The sequence below is a fragment of the Echinococcus granulosus genome (genome assembly GCF_000524195.1).
Source record: "Echinococcus granulosus chromosome Unknown EG_S00007, whole genome shotgun sequence".
Classification (NCBI taxonomy): domain Eukaryota; kingdom Metazoa; phylum Platyhelminthes; class Cestoda; order Cyclophyllidea; family Taeniidae; genus Echinococcus; species Echinococcus granulosus.
Genome location: NW_020170387.1, coordinates 1,884,552 through 1,897,182, shown reverse-complemented (window position 1 = coordinate 1,897,182; position 12,631 = coordinate 1,884,552). Strand labels below are relative to the sequence as shown.

At 40.3% G+C, this 12,631-nt stretch overlaps 1 protein-coding gene across 1 annotated transcript; it reads left to right on the top strand. All coding sequences in view use genetic code 11, as the record gives it.

Annotated features, from left to right (window-relative positions):
- Positions 1-3,595: 3,595 nt before the first annotated feature.
- Positions 3,596-11,457, top strand: EGR_01901 (Homeobox protein extradenticle; the record flags this gene model as incomplete). Its single annotated transcript, XM_024491150.1, has 7 exons — positions 3,596-3,810; positions 4,282-4,355; positions 4,817-5,064; positions 5,411-5,601; positions 8,576-8,711; positions 10,548-10,703; positions 11,308-11,457. The coding sequence occupies 7 exons, from the start codon at positions 3,596-3,598 to the stop codon at positions 11,455-11,457; spliced, it is 1,170 nt and encodes a 389-aa protein (XP_024354606.1).
- Between the last annotated feature and the right edge of the window lie 1,174 nt (positions 11,458-12,631).

Here is a 12,631-nt window from a genome sequence, read left to right as displayed (position 1 = left end):
GTTAAACGTGTACGGGTTTCATTTTGACACAAATTTAACCTTCCCTATGGGACATTCTTGCAGCCTTTTATTGCTTTGAGGTTTGACTTTGAGATTTTTGTAAAACCATCTTAAATACATGACGATTTTGAGCGTACGTAACGTCTATTTGCTTTCGACGACATTGTCATCCAAGCAGGTATTTGTTTCTATGAGCCATCCTTCCATTCAGAATGAGTAATACTTGGAAAGCCCCTTATTCAACTACTGAAAGAGAAGTAATCTGTACCTGTTATAGCAGTGATCTTAAATAAGTAAAACCTTCTCATCTCAGATAAGAATAATAACCCCAAGTGGAAGCGCAATTATTTATGAAGAAGAAACTGCAGAAGACGGAAATATAAGGGATATTAAGGTAAATCATCATAAGAAACAACTGGCTATTTGTGTGTTACGTTATAATATTTGAGAATGTGTTTTGACATTGAAGGCAAGCGAGTGAATCAACGTATTGAGAAAATAGCCTCAATGAAGGAAGTTAATTTGTAAAAAGATAACCGCATTAATTTTTTATGAATGCTACATCTCCAAATTCAGCTTTCTATTAGTGTTGGCAAGCAACATATGTAAAAACTTTACATGTCTGCATGCTTTCTTCCGCTTACTACTTTACAGACAACACCATCTGCTATGATCGTGCACATCAACATGCTACAAGTGATGTTTCCACGCGGCTTAAAACACAATTCCATTCCAATTAATATTTCCGTTGCCACATGGCGTGAATATGACTTAGAGGAAGTAGTAGGATATATGAGCTTTCGACTTGAGCAAATAAAATTCAGAGGAAAGGCTATTTTTACAAAATAATTTTTTTGTAGTGGAGCATTTGCTTAGAGTGGTCATAGAATGAAGCTAGGTCCGTTGGTCTAAATCAAAGCCTGCTAAGTGCATCGTCTTGGTAATAGACGAAATGGAAAAAGCGAGCTCACTTTTAAATGCAGATGGTATAAACATTTGTAGGAATTGTGACGCGCCAGTGGGTGATAAGGCACCTTAGCGAAAACCGGTTACGCATTGACGCACGATGCAAGTACTCGGCGAGAATGACTTAATGCGCGTCTGTCAAGCAGAGACGATGCATTAGCCACCTGGAGGGAGGCCTCATCGGATGGGAAGAAGGGCTCCGATGTGAGTTTTTTTCTTTTTCATACAGCCGTATATTCCGTAAGTAAATCATTTCAAGTGAAATTTTTACTACAATATTCTTTCATTACAGTCATCCCTAAAGTGGCTGAGTAAAGGGTCAAAAATAATAAGCTGTGATTCATAAGCTAATAAGAGAGCTAATTTTGGTCAAAAGAAACGAACTTCCTGTTGAAAGGTTCTCATATCCAACAAAGGCGGAAGAGACCTTTATGATAGCAGATCCTTGTTTACATAAGGTAGCGAAAGAGACGTTGTGGACCTAAAACAGCACCTAACGTCATCTACCAACTCCCCGATGGAATGAGAACTTATATTTCTCTACGAATTCAAGTTTTACTCAAATTAACTTGTGTTGAGTACGTAAAAAATCACGATTTTAGAGGGGTCTATTCCAGTTGACATATCGATTGCTGAAGCTTTGTAATATACTAAATCACCAAACACATATTTTCCTTAAAAAAAAGCAAGGTAAGTGGAAATATACACATTAATTTATGTTGATGGTCCATAATTCTTACCTTACAATAATAAAGTCTCACAGTAATTTATATATAGCCTAGAAAAGGGCACAGCTTTTAGCTCTTTAAAAGACTGTAATACTCAACAGAAACGAATTTTCAAGCGACAGAGGGCAGTTCTTTGGTAAAAGTTTGGTAGTACTTTTCCCCTTATATGAGTGATTGTCTGGAGTGAGCGCGAGCGCACAATAGGCCCATGGACGTTTTGCTCTGTCATTAAATGATCAAATTTCAATCTGCCAGTGCCTTTTTCTGATACAAAAAACTAGAATTGAAGTATTTTTCTTGAGATTTTAATAGAAATCCTAGCCCCAATTATGATACGTTGAAGTAAGTACTACTCTTTTGGCAAACTACATTTTGCAAGGCTTTTCGATTGCATGGTAAAATTAGTGCTGTAATATGTCTTTATTGTTCAAGCATATGAAAGGTAAAGACATCATTCCTATGACATTACAGCTAAAGTATTTCCCAACCCAGAAAAGATCTTGGTTGTCTGCATTATTTCAATCGTATGGCAAAGCACGCAAACTCCTCCCCTTCAAAAAGAGGATAAATTGCGGATCTAGAAAACCATTCCAAAAGTTTACAGCCAGTATGAAATTTTAATGGTCTAATTGTGATTGGGGTTTTTTAATAAGTCCATTTCGTGCTCCTTGATATTCCATGGAAAAGGTGCAGAAGACATATTCTTGAATAACGCGTGCATACAGGATTATGCATTATGCAAAAGCAACTTCAAGATGCAACGACAAGTTTAGAACCCTTCGACTATGGTGTAACGCGTTGGGTAAAGGACCCATTTTGGGCATCTTTACCAGTAGCCTCTAGCCCTTCCATATGCCAAATGTATATATATTCTACTCGGCTATTATGTCTTCTCTCTTCAGGGGGTCTCGGAGAGATGCAATAGCACATCTGAAAACTGACTTAAATCAGAATTATTCATACATCAGCTGTGGTATATCCATAGGCCAGATACTTCATTTGCCACCTTAACTTTTATGTCATTGGGAAAATTAATGCAAAAATAAGTATATGTCTGCTTCGAATAAAACAAACTCACTTGTTGGATGGTGTAGTGTAAAATATGCTCCTTTTAAACCGATTTTCTAGGCAACAAGCCCAAAAAATGAAAAAAATCTCGTAGTTCTTCAAATGTCATTTCCTCCTCAAGAGGATCCTGACTTCACTTCCCTTCAAGGCCCGTATACACTTGGTATAAATTACATTTTAACGATGCAGTATGCAAATCGACCCCATTGATCGAAAGACGTCAATGCGAGAAACAAACTAAGTCCTGCGATAGCAGCACTTCCTTTCCCTTGGGGTATACAGCGCAAAATAATAAACAAGCAAAAGTAGTTCCCTAGGACAAAGTTGGTCTAAAATACATACTTCTTCACAAAAAGTTGTTATGGAATTAGCGACACGTTGGTGTGAAGAGAGACCCACTCCAACTCAATTAAACATTTTTAGCTTAGCATTTCAGATGTCAAAGTGGAACTTAATTCGAATAATGTGCACTAGGCAGGCAATTATGTTCGTAATCATTTAAAAATGTCAATAAAATGGTTTGTTTTGGTGAGACTTGTAAATGAACTCATACGCTAATAAAGCATAAATGCACAGCAAAAAATTAGGAAAAAAGTCTTTTTGGCTTTATATGTTTAAAAAAACCGTATCAAATTAAAAGTAACTGAATTTGGCGCATCATCAACAATAAAATTGGCATACAGGTATGGCTGACATCCCACTATTGTGATTGGTTAAAGTAATTTGAGTTGCGGTCTCCGGGCCAGTTGGGTCTCTTCGTTGCTTGATTTTCAGGTTTTTCACTCATAATTTTCCTCACGTATATCTAACTGGGTTCTAAAAACAAGCACTAAATGAGCTGGAACAATCAACCAATGTGCACACCTGGTGGCTCTATGCAGCACGGCTCTTTCGGAGGCAATTACATGCCCCCATTTGACCAAATGGGAAATACTGCTCCAGTAGAAACAGAAAGTTTGTCTCTCGAGCACCGTACTCAGGTCACCGGTCGTGAACTTCAGGAGCTTTTAAGCGTCTCCCATCAGAGTATTGACGAGGCTCAGGAAAGGTTAGCTGTTTATCTTTGAGTCATTTACTCGTTCAATGTTCACCACTGCATGCATTCGCATGAGATGATGCTTGTCTGCCTGTGTTATTATTGTGCGTTAACAGTCGTATCAAATCGCATTCATCGCAGAGTTTTCGTTTGGGGTTAACAATATTGCACCAAATTTATTGTAGGTATATCTGTCCATTATTTGCCGTTGTCTGCATCATTTTCAAGTAGATCTGTATCGGCACAATGACATTTACTTACTCAGAATCTCTATCGTAATCCCGGGCTTCCACATTCTCTTTTTAGCTGGCTCAGTTGACATAAGCTTCACCAAGTAAAATCCTAAGAATAGTATCGGTGCGTGTTAGTAAAACCATATATAAGGCCATTTGGTGAAGTAAACTGATTAATGTAAATTCCGTTAGTGTTACACCTGTCAGTTGCCTTACCTGTTGTAACGCCGCTCACTATTTCTTTTCCTAGAAAGCAAGCATTAAACAACCACCGATTGAAACCGGCTCTTTACAATGTCTTTTGTGAGATAAAGGAGAAGACAGGTATTTTATAAAATGAGTTTTAAGCCCTCACTTTTGCATTTTTTGCACCTTTTAACAAGCATCAAATGAATAACAACTTGTGGTTTTTTCGCACCGATCGTGCTCGGTGTAGTTAAGCGTATATACACTAATTTTACAATCTTCAGAGTACTAATTTGCAATTTTAATTTGGTCTTTATTTAGGTTGTACTTATTCTTTATAATTGTTAAATTCATGTGATAGTGTTTGCTACATTTGTGCCTATGCAGTAAAGCCGGATATCGGGATGACTTGGAATAGCCTTCGCATCACTGTTGCCAATTCTCTTTCATATATCTGAAAACCTACAAAATCGTCTAGTTTTATGCGATGCAATACTACATTAGGTTTCATTCGTAGTTGTTCGGTCTAATAGGGTGTTTTATACACTACCGTTTACCCCTCCAAAGATTACGAAGTTCATAGTTACTTGGTTCTGTAGCTTTGAGCCTCCGTAGCACCGCTGCCGCAAGCACGGAGGAGGAGCTAAACGCCCCTGACCCACAGTTATTGCGGTTGGACAAGATGCTAATTGCCGAGGGCGTCACAGGGACGAACGACATCGGGGACTTTGACGGTACTGGTGGTGGAATGGCAGGCGATAGTGGCCAGATTGAGCATGCAGACTACCGGGCCAAACTCACTCAGATACGCCAGCTGTATCACACGGAGCTGGAGAAGTACAAGAGCGTATGAGTTACTTTCACTTGTGTAATCATTCCTATTTGTTCAGTAAAAGTTCACTTAAGCACTTCCTACGCGCCTTTCCGACTTTCCACGCCTTCCCTTTATGGCCTAGTGTATCTTCAGAGGCTAAAAACGCTATATGAATGTTTCTAAACTTTTCGTTCCTAACCTATTTCCTGGTCATGGATTCGGAAGAAACTTGATTTCAGAACCGTCGGTTGTACGCATATAAAAGCAAGAGAATAGACTGTCTTAGTTATCACAAACATCATCATAAGAATTTATTATTTTGCGGCTAGGTGTATCCCGATTTAATTTTGTATCTATTTTTTGGGCACTTTGTTCTCAGGCTTGCGATGAGTTCACTGGTCATGTGATCAACCTACTCCGAGAGCAGAGCCGAAGTCGGCCCATCTCCTCGACAGAAATCGATCTCATGGTCGGTATCATTCGTCGGAAATTCCGTGCTATTGAAACCCAGTTAAAGCAGAGTATTTGTGAAGCTGTCATGATTCTTCGCTCCCGCTTCCTCGATGCCAGGTGAGTCGGTGAATGTGCAGCACTAGAGCCACTTTTGGAGATGCAGAAGGAACCAATGCAGGTCATGGCACTATGGACGGGTTGATCATAAAAATATCGCGCACAAAGTTTAATAACACTACAGCTCTTATCATTCATGCACATACAAATGATCTAGTGGCAGGCACACCAGATAGGTTTGAATGTTAATTTTTTCGACCATAGTATCGTTTGCATGTGTCATCTTCGCCAATGCATGTGCCTCACTCACACGAAGTTGCATAAACTAATTAATACGCCGTGCATTTGAATTGTATCTTTGGAAGGTAACTGACACAATGACAAGCTAGAAAACGTGAGGCAAAGGTTCTTCTTTGAGTACTGGCTTTCTAATTCGACATGAGTCTCCATCGTTTTTATCTAAGCCTCTCTGGTTTATGCTGCTTCCTGACAGTATGTTTATCTTTACCGGTGTTCATTAAAATACCTACTTACAACCAATTTTCATCTTTTTTTAAATGATAAGTCGACTTCCAGTCTCAGTAAAGTGTGAAATCGAATCTTTCACTAAGTAGGAATTGTGATGATACAGTCCCATCTCCTGAGCAACATACTGCGCTTAAGTTCTGAAAAGGAATCATTTGTTTCTGATTTTACGTTTTAATGCTCCGAAAACCCGATCGGTTTGTCCCCTCTTCCATCCACTCTACTTATGCTGTTTGTGATCTGAAGCCACCACCTATTTTAAGAGTGAAGTTCAGGATAATTCAACATTTTGGCATGGATAAAGCGTTAATTGCATAAATGACTAATGAGTAATACCAAGGATGCCATCGCAGCTGTGCTATTAACTCGACGCTGGTCAGTTGTGTGACATGCCGACTCCCACCCTATATTCACCACGTCACTTTGGGTTGTAGATTTCGAGTTCAGTTACATACTCATCATCTTATAACTGTCGTGGCTAATTTTATGGTGCTTTCCTGGGGTATGGTATCAGGCTAATTTGATTAACTCACAACCCTAAAATGACCTGTGCAAGTGCCCTCTGCCTTGGGACCCCATTTTTACAGGTTCCAGTTTAAATTCAACACGTTTGAGGAGTTACGTTCCGATTCTACTGACAAACGTGGTAAACCCAAATTTTTGTTCAACGCTTTGATGGGAACGAGAAAATCCCTCCTCCAGTATCTCTTGTCTCGCCTACTTTTAGTGTGGTCGTGGTAGTCGCGTAAGCGACTTTCCATCATTAGGGCGTTTAGTAAGCAGGTGCTTCGAATGAATCTTAATCAAAAATTTCATTGCTCTGCAGTTTTTTTCATAAAAATACTCAAAATCAAAATGCTTTAATTTACTATGCAACTTGATCCTGATTTTTTCGTTCACTTCTTTTTAATTCTGCGGAATTTTCCTGGAACCTGGTTTGTAACAAACAACGATATCATCTAACTAGCGTTAACGTGAATTTTCATCTTGTCCCTCAGTCATTTGATTATAAGTCTCTTTTTTCGCTGTTGAATCCAAATGCAATTGGACTTTCTGATAGGGAAAATAGCATGAAATTCCCTTCCGCTCCCTCGATTTTTCTTCTATTAAAGTATGACTTGTTCCGAAAATGACGTGGTTTGAAGCCAAACCCATAGTCCCTTTTCGTGAATGAGGGTGAAAGGTAAAGGAAATCTTTAAGAGTTGTCAAATACTTTTGTTCCGGTGAAGAAATATGTTCACATGTGTTGGGCTAGCGGCTAATTGAGGAGCTTACAGAACTTTGGATAGCTTTTGTCGAAGTAAGATTTCGTTAATTTAAAAGTAGCCTTTTTTTAGAACATTGAGTTTCGCTATCTAAAATATCTCTAAATTATTGAATACCATGGAATGACGACTAATTAGTCGTGCTTCCCAAACCTCCCTTACTTGTTGTTCGAACACAGACTGTTGAAACTAATCTTGTTTGAGATTGTCATCGAAATGCTTTTGAATTCACACCCTTTTTTGTGTGACTATTTTCTAGGTTGGAACCACGATTTCCACTTTAGAAACCAATCCCATGTTTCCAGTTTAACTTTTTACACATTTGAAGTTAGCGTTATTTTCGTCGGAGGGCTGAACATTTGCATTTCCATCACCTATTTATGTTGACTGCTTAGAAGTGCGTCAGCGCTTTTTCTGGAACAGCTGAGGTGTAGATAGAGGTCTGAGTTATTTAATTTACTTTATCCCTGGCATTTTGCTTGCCAGAATACATTGAAGTATTTTGAAGTTATTTTTTCATTCTCACTTGCATAAATACTCGATTTATCGTTGTTTTCTTGTCACATAATCTCATGTACATCTTCTTTTGCAATTTGAAGTTTACGTTTGCATGCATATTGCATCACACTTTTACTGCTCCTTTTTTTCTTCATTTTCCACACGGAAATCACGCTTTTCATTGAAGCATTTCCTTCCATTTCGAGCGAAGAATTGAAGCAAACATGTACGCGTATTTTTTTTCTGGACAACCATTTTTCATGCTGTTAAGTCAGTTGTAAATACCATATTTTACTGCGGCTTAATCTGAAGTATATTATGGAAATTGCTTTTCCCTTCACTTGTTTATACCCTAGTGAGTTCCCTTTCCTCTTTTCAGGGCAAATAAACAGCCCTTTCTAGCCCAGAAGGTTCTTGTCATAATCGGTTGCCTTATAATCGTTTTGATTTCAACAATTTTTACTTCCCCTTCTATTTTGAATTCGCACGTTATTTTATTCAAAAGTCCCCCTAGTATCTTTCCTTTACAATAGCAAAAAGCTTCAAACTTACCTTCTCGTTTAGCAGCTACGTTTTATTCAAACCTTTTGCTTTCTAACGGCATGATGTGGCATACGTACATCTGGAAAAAAAGATTTTACGCATTGCATCGAGTGTTCAATGACACGGGTGAAAGGCGTACCCACACACATATGAAAGAGTTGATGGTTTAAGGATGACGTTTTGGTCTTGTTTTTCTTTTCAGACGTAAACGTCGGAATTTCAGCAAGGAGGCCACTGAAGTACTTAATGAGTATTTCTACTCTCACTTGGCTAACCCCTATCCCTCAGAGGAGGCCAAGGAGGAACTTGCCAAGAAATGTGGCATCACCGTTTCTCAGGTAGTTCATTTTTACTACACTTTCTGTAGTTTGTTTATGTTGGTCTAGGCGTAAAACCATTATCCTTTCATGCGCACTTCTGCTTCAAGTGGTCTTCTTTCATTGTATCAGTTTCCTAACTTGGTAAAAGGATTTTGGCTGTTTTAACCTTTCTATGACCGTCCTACTGTCTCTCAGTTCCATAAAGTAGTCCCCATCACAGGCTATCTTAACATCGCGGATCTGTTCGAATGTTTGTCCATGTTCCTCTTGACCATCTAAATTCCTGTGTTTCTGCCATCAGTTCAAGTTTGTAGCGTGGTGTGCACTCCAATCTATCAAATAGATTTTCTAAGCGTTTTGTTTAGGCCGCTACCCGAATGTGACTACAGTAATTTTATGTGCATCCAATCACGTCACTTGAGCCATTAAACTTACGCTTATTGCATTTCTTACAATAGCCACGCGGAGAGAATTACTCTCCCACTATTTTGACTCCGGTAGGTTGCGACCTTTACACATTTACAATGTTTGCATTTGAAATTTAAACAAACAAAACAAGTAGCGTCAAGCGACTTGTGAATCTGTGCCTCTACCCCTTTCTTCCTCTGTTCCCCCCACAAGTGCCTGTCATGGGGGCAACAGATTACCAAACACGATTATGATTATTGGCATTTAGGAAACTGCGCGAGACCTATTGCAGTCGCCGCTAACCGAAATACGCGCTCGCATTTACGTGCAAGCATAGCACCTGCATTTTTTTCAAGTTTTATAATTTACAAACGCTTTCCTAATTGTACAACTCACGTTAAGGGCATTTCTGATCAAGAATATGATGTACTCTACAAGTATGCGTTTGCCCCAATTGTTCACATCTTGATTAGGTTAAGCAATGTATTCACCGAATCTAACTTTGGACACGACTTGTTTTTTTACATGCCTTCAGCTCAATGCAATCTGGCAATTCTTATATGCGTTCTTCCCTATGCGCAACTCTGATGCAACGCTCTCTAATTTATAAATTGGAACCCGTAAAAATCACCCCATTTTAGCGTTCTCACATTGGGTATCCCTTTTGGCAGCTGAAACCGATAGCTGAGGTGATGGAAGTCAGCTATGGCCAAGGGACGGCTCCCAATGCGTCCATGCAAAGGCCGTCATAAATGACGTGGTCGGGGCCCTGCACAATTGACCTGGTAGTCACAACAGCATGAGCTAGTCAAAACCGATATCACCATTCGATGATGTTAATTCGTTATTTTGTATTTAATTCATCGGTAGCGAGTGTTTTGGCTGTTAGGTAGGATGTCACCGGTTGGCAGATCGCTCGGAGTAGGGCCCTGCAAGGCAATCGGCATTCATATCGTAAATCCGATTTTAGTGAACGCTTCTTCCGCCTACTGTCACTTTCTTAGCAATGAGCCTGGGTTTGGTAGGGCTAGGAAGTCGGTCTAATTTGAATTTCTGTTTCACATGAGGTTCCTCCGTATGACGCATCTTCATTCGTTTATGACTTTATTCTTTCAACTGTTCTTGTTGTGAAGTCGACAAAGCTTGGTCCCCGTTGTAAATACATTTCAGGGGTGTTTATTGACGTTTTCAAAATATGAGGTCAACATCATAAAGGAATCTCATGTCCCCTCGCCATCAAGCCCATTAGTGATTGAGCTATATCTCTTCAAGCTATCAAACGTGTCGTGTCAAGAAATGACTCGCCACAGTCGAGCTGATGATACTAGGATCCCACGATTCCCATGTGATTATTGGTAACAAACTTGTTTTGTCAAACAAGCGGATAGTACCACACGGCCGGTTGGTTGAGTAGATGACACTGCCATTTCTGCTGACATGCTTCAGGTTTCCAATTGGTTCGGCAACAAGCGGATCCGGTACAAGAAGAATATTGTCAAGGCCAAGGAGGAGGCCAATATGCACGCAGCGATGACGGCTGCTGCCGCTGTCTCCGAAGGCACAGGTAGACTGCCGCCTCACCCCCACGCCATGCCCGATGATGTAGGTCCCTCTCCATAGTGTTATTTATCCCATTTATTGAGTTTCCAAGCTGTCACTCATTCTGTTTTTGATCAGGCCCCAATCATGCAGTGATTGAAGTTTATCTTCTATAAGCTTTACTCAGTCTCTAAATTTTGGCGTATTTGCTTGAAAAATGACCTTAAAACTACAACTGCATATGTAAAATGACTTACATCTGCCCCATATTTAAAAATCGCTACTGTCTCCATTGTTCTTCGAAGTGAAGTCACTGTATTCGAGCAATGTGCTAAATATCCCGTGCTTATGATCCGATGAGTTTGTTTCGGTTCTCCCAAGCTTGGATCTTTGGGGTAGTCTCTCCGATGTTCGGCCAACTTTTCTTTCGGATGACAAGTGGCATTAGATGTGAACATAAACTGGGCTACTTTTTCAAGCAATTCTCTTCATAGAGGTGTAACCCTGAACCCTGGGAGAGTACATAAAATAAGTACCTCAATTTAGAGTTAATTGCAGGGTATCTAGTCAGGGTTTAGCAAGCGGTAGATTGACAGTGACCGTGGAGTGCATGGTACTCGTATATTCTAGCACTACGAGAGCTGATATTTGTTGTTTAATGCCCTAGCACGTGACATCCTCGTACCCACACGCACCAGTCATGTACGACTACGAGGAGCAGCAGCAGCAGTTACAGAGCCAGTCGGCGGCGTCGGAGCACCGAGACACCGGCGGATGGATGGCCGACGAGCCAGAGCGTAAACGCAGCAAGATGTGAACCTTCTTTCACCAGTTTTACTCTGTTCTTGCACCCATGGTAGCGACGATGAGCCTCTGAAACGACTACTGTTTCCCGTCACGTAGCCGCCTCTTCCGTTATTAGCATCGTCCTCTTAATCAATGCCATCGTAACAGGTGTCCCCAATCTTACCACCTTTTATCAATTTTTCGACATCTTAACGTTGCTACCCGCATTTTGCTTGTCCTATAGACCACTTTGCAAATATACGTACATTGTACCGTGGCGTTTCATCATCATCTTGCTCTTATTGTACAACTACTATTGAGCTGGATTTCTCCCTCTGGATTCGGTTGATTTTACTGCCGTTTAAAGCGAGTAAACATGTACGACGTAGTCAGTGGAGAAGTACGTGGCGCTTCCCTCACCGCGTAAATTGCACGGCCGCGACGAGGAGACAAACTACCAGAGTAAAATGGAGGTGTGTAGATCCCATGACTTTGGCAACATGAGCCGCAGTGGTCCGCACGCTTAGCATGTGTTGTTAAGAAACTTTCATTGCTAAGTCGCCCCAACAAGGAAGGGGAAAACGACCATTTCCCGGTTAAATCGCATCAACTATATCTGCTCACAAGGGTCTCATTAGTTCGGTGAGATTTCTAGTCAATATTCTGGCACCTGACTAAAATAATGCAGATTGGTAGGGAACTGCGGCTCTTCACTTGATTTTGGGGCCGTTGCTGAACTTCTTACGTGTAAGTTAAAGTATCTCAAGAAGACTGCGCCAATGCTGGGCCAATCAGGCCTCCCCATATAGATAAAACATCAAATCAAAAGCTGGATAGCGATTGTCTTTAACCACTCATAAAAAGGACCACTGCACAAGCTAACAAAACTATAGCTAAATTAAAGTCGTTAGGCACTCCCCTCAGATTTGCTGAAGTCGGGTACTGTCCAGACTCACATTTCGCTTTGTTTACTTCTGACAGGCTAATTGGCACAACTGACACATTAAGCTTAAACGCATATTTTATCCGTTTGCAGGAAGTTTGAAATTGCATTGACAACGAAAACTCCTGTGGATTGTTTCTGATACACGTTTTAACCGAAATTAATACATGTGGTACTAGCCAATTATTACGCTTCCAACTACTCTTACAAATAGAGAAAGGGAAGCCTAATGCATGGGGACCCACAGGTTAGAGACGCTAAA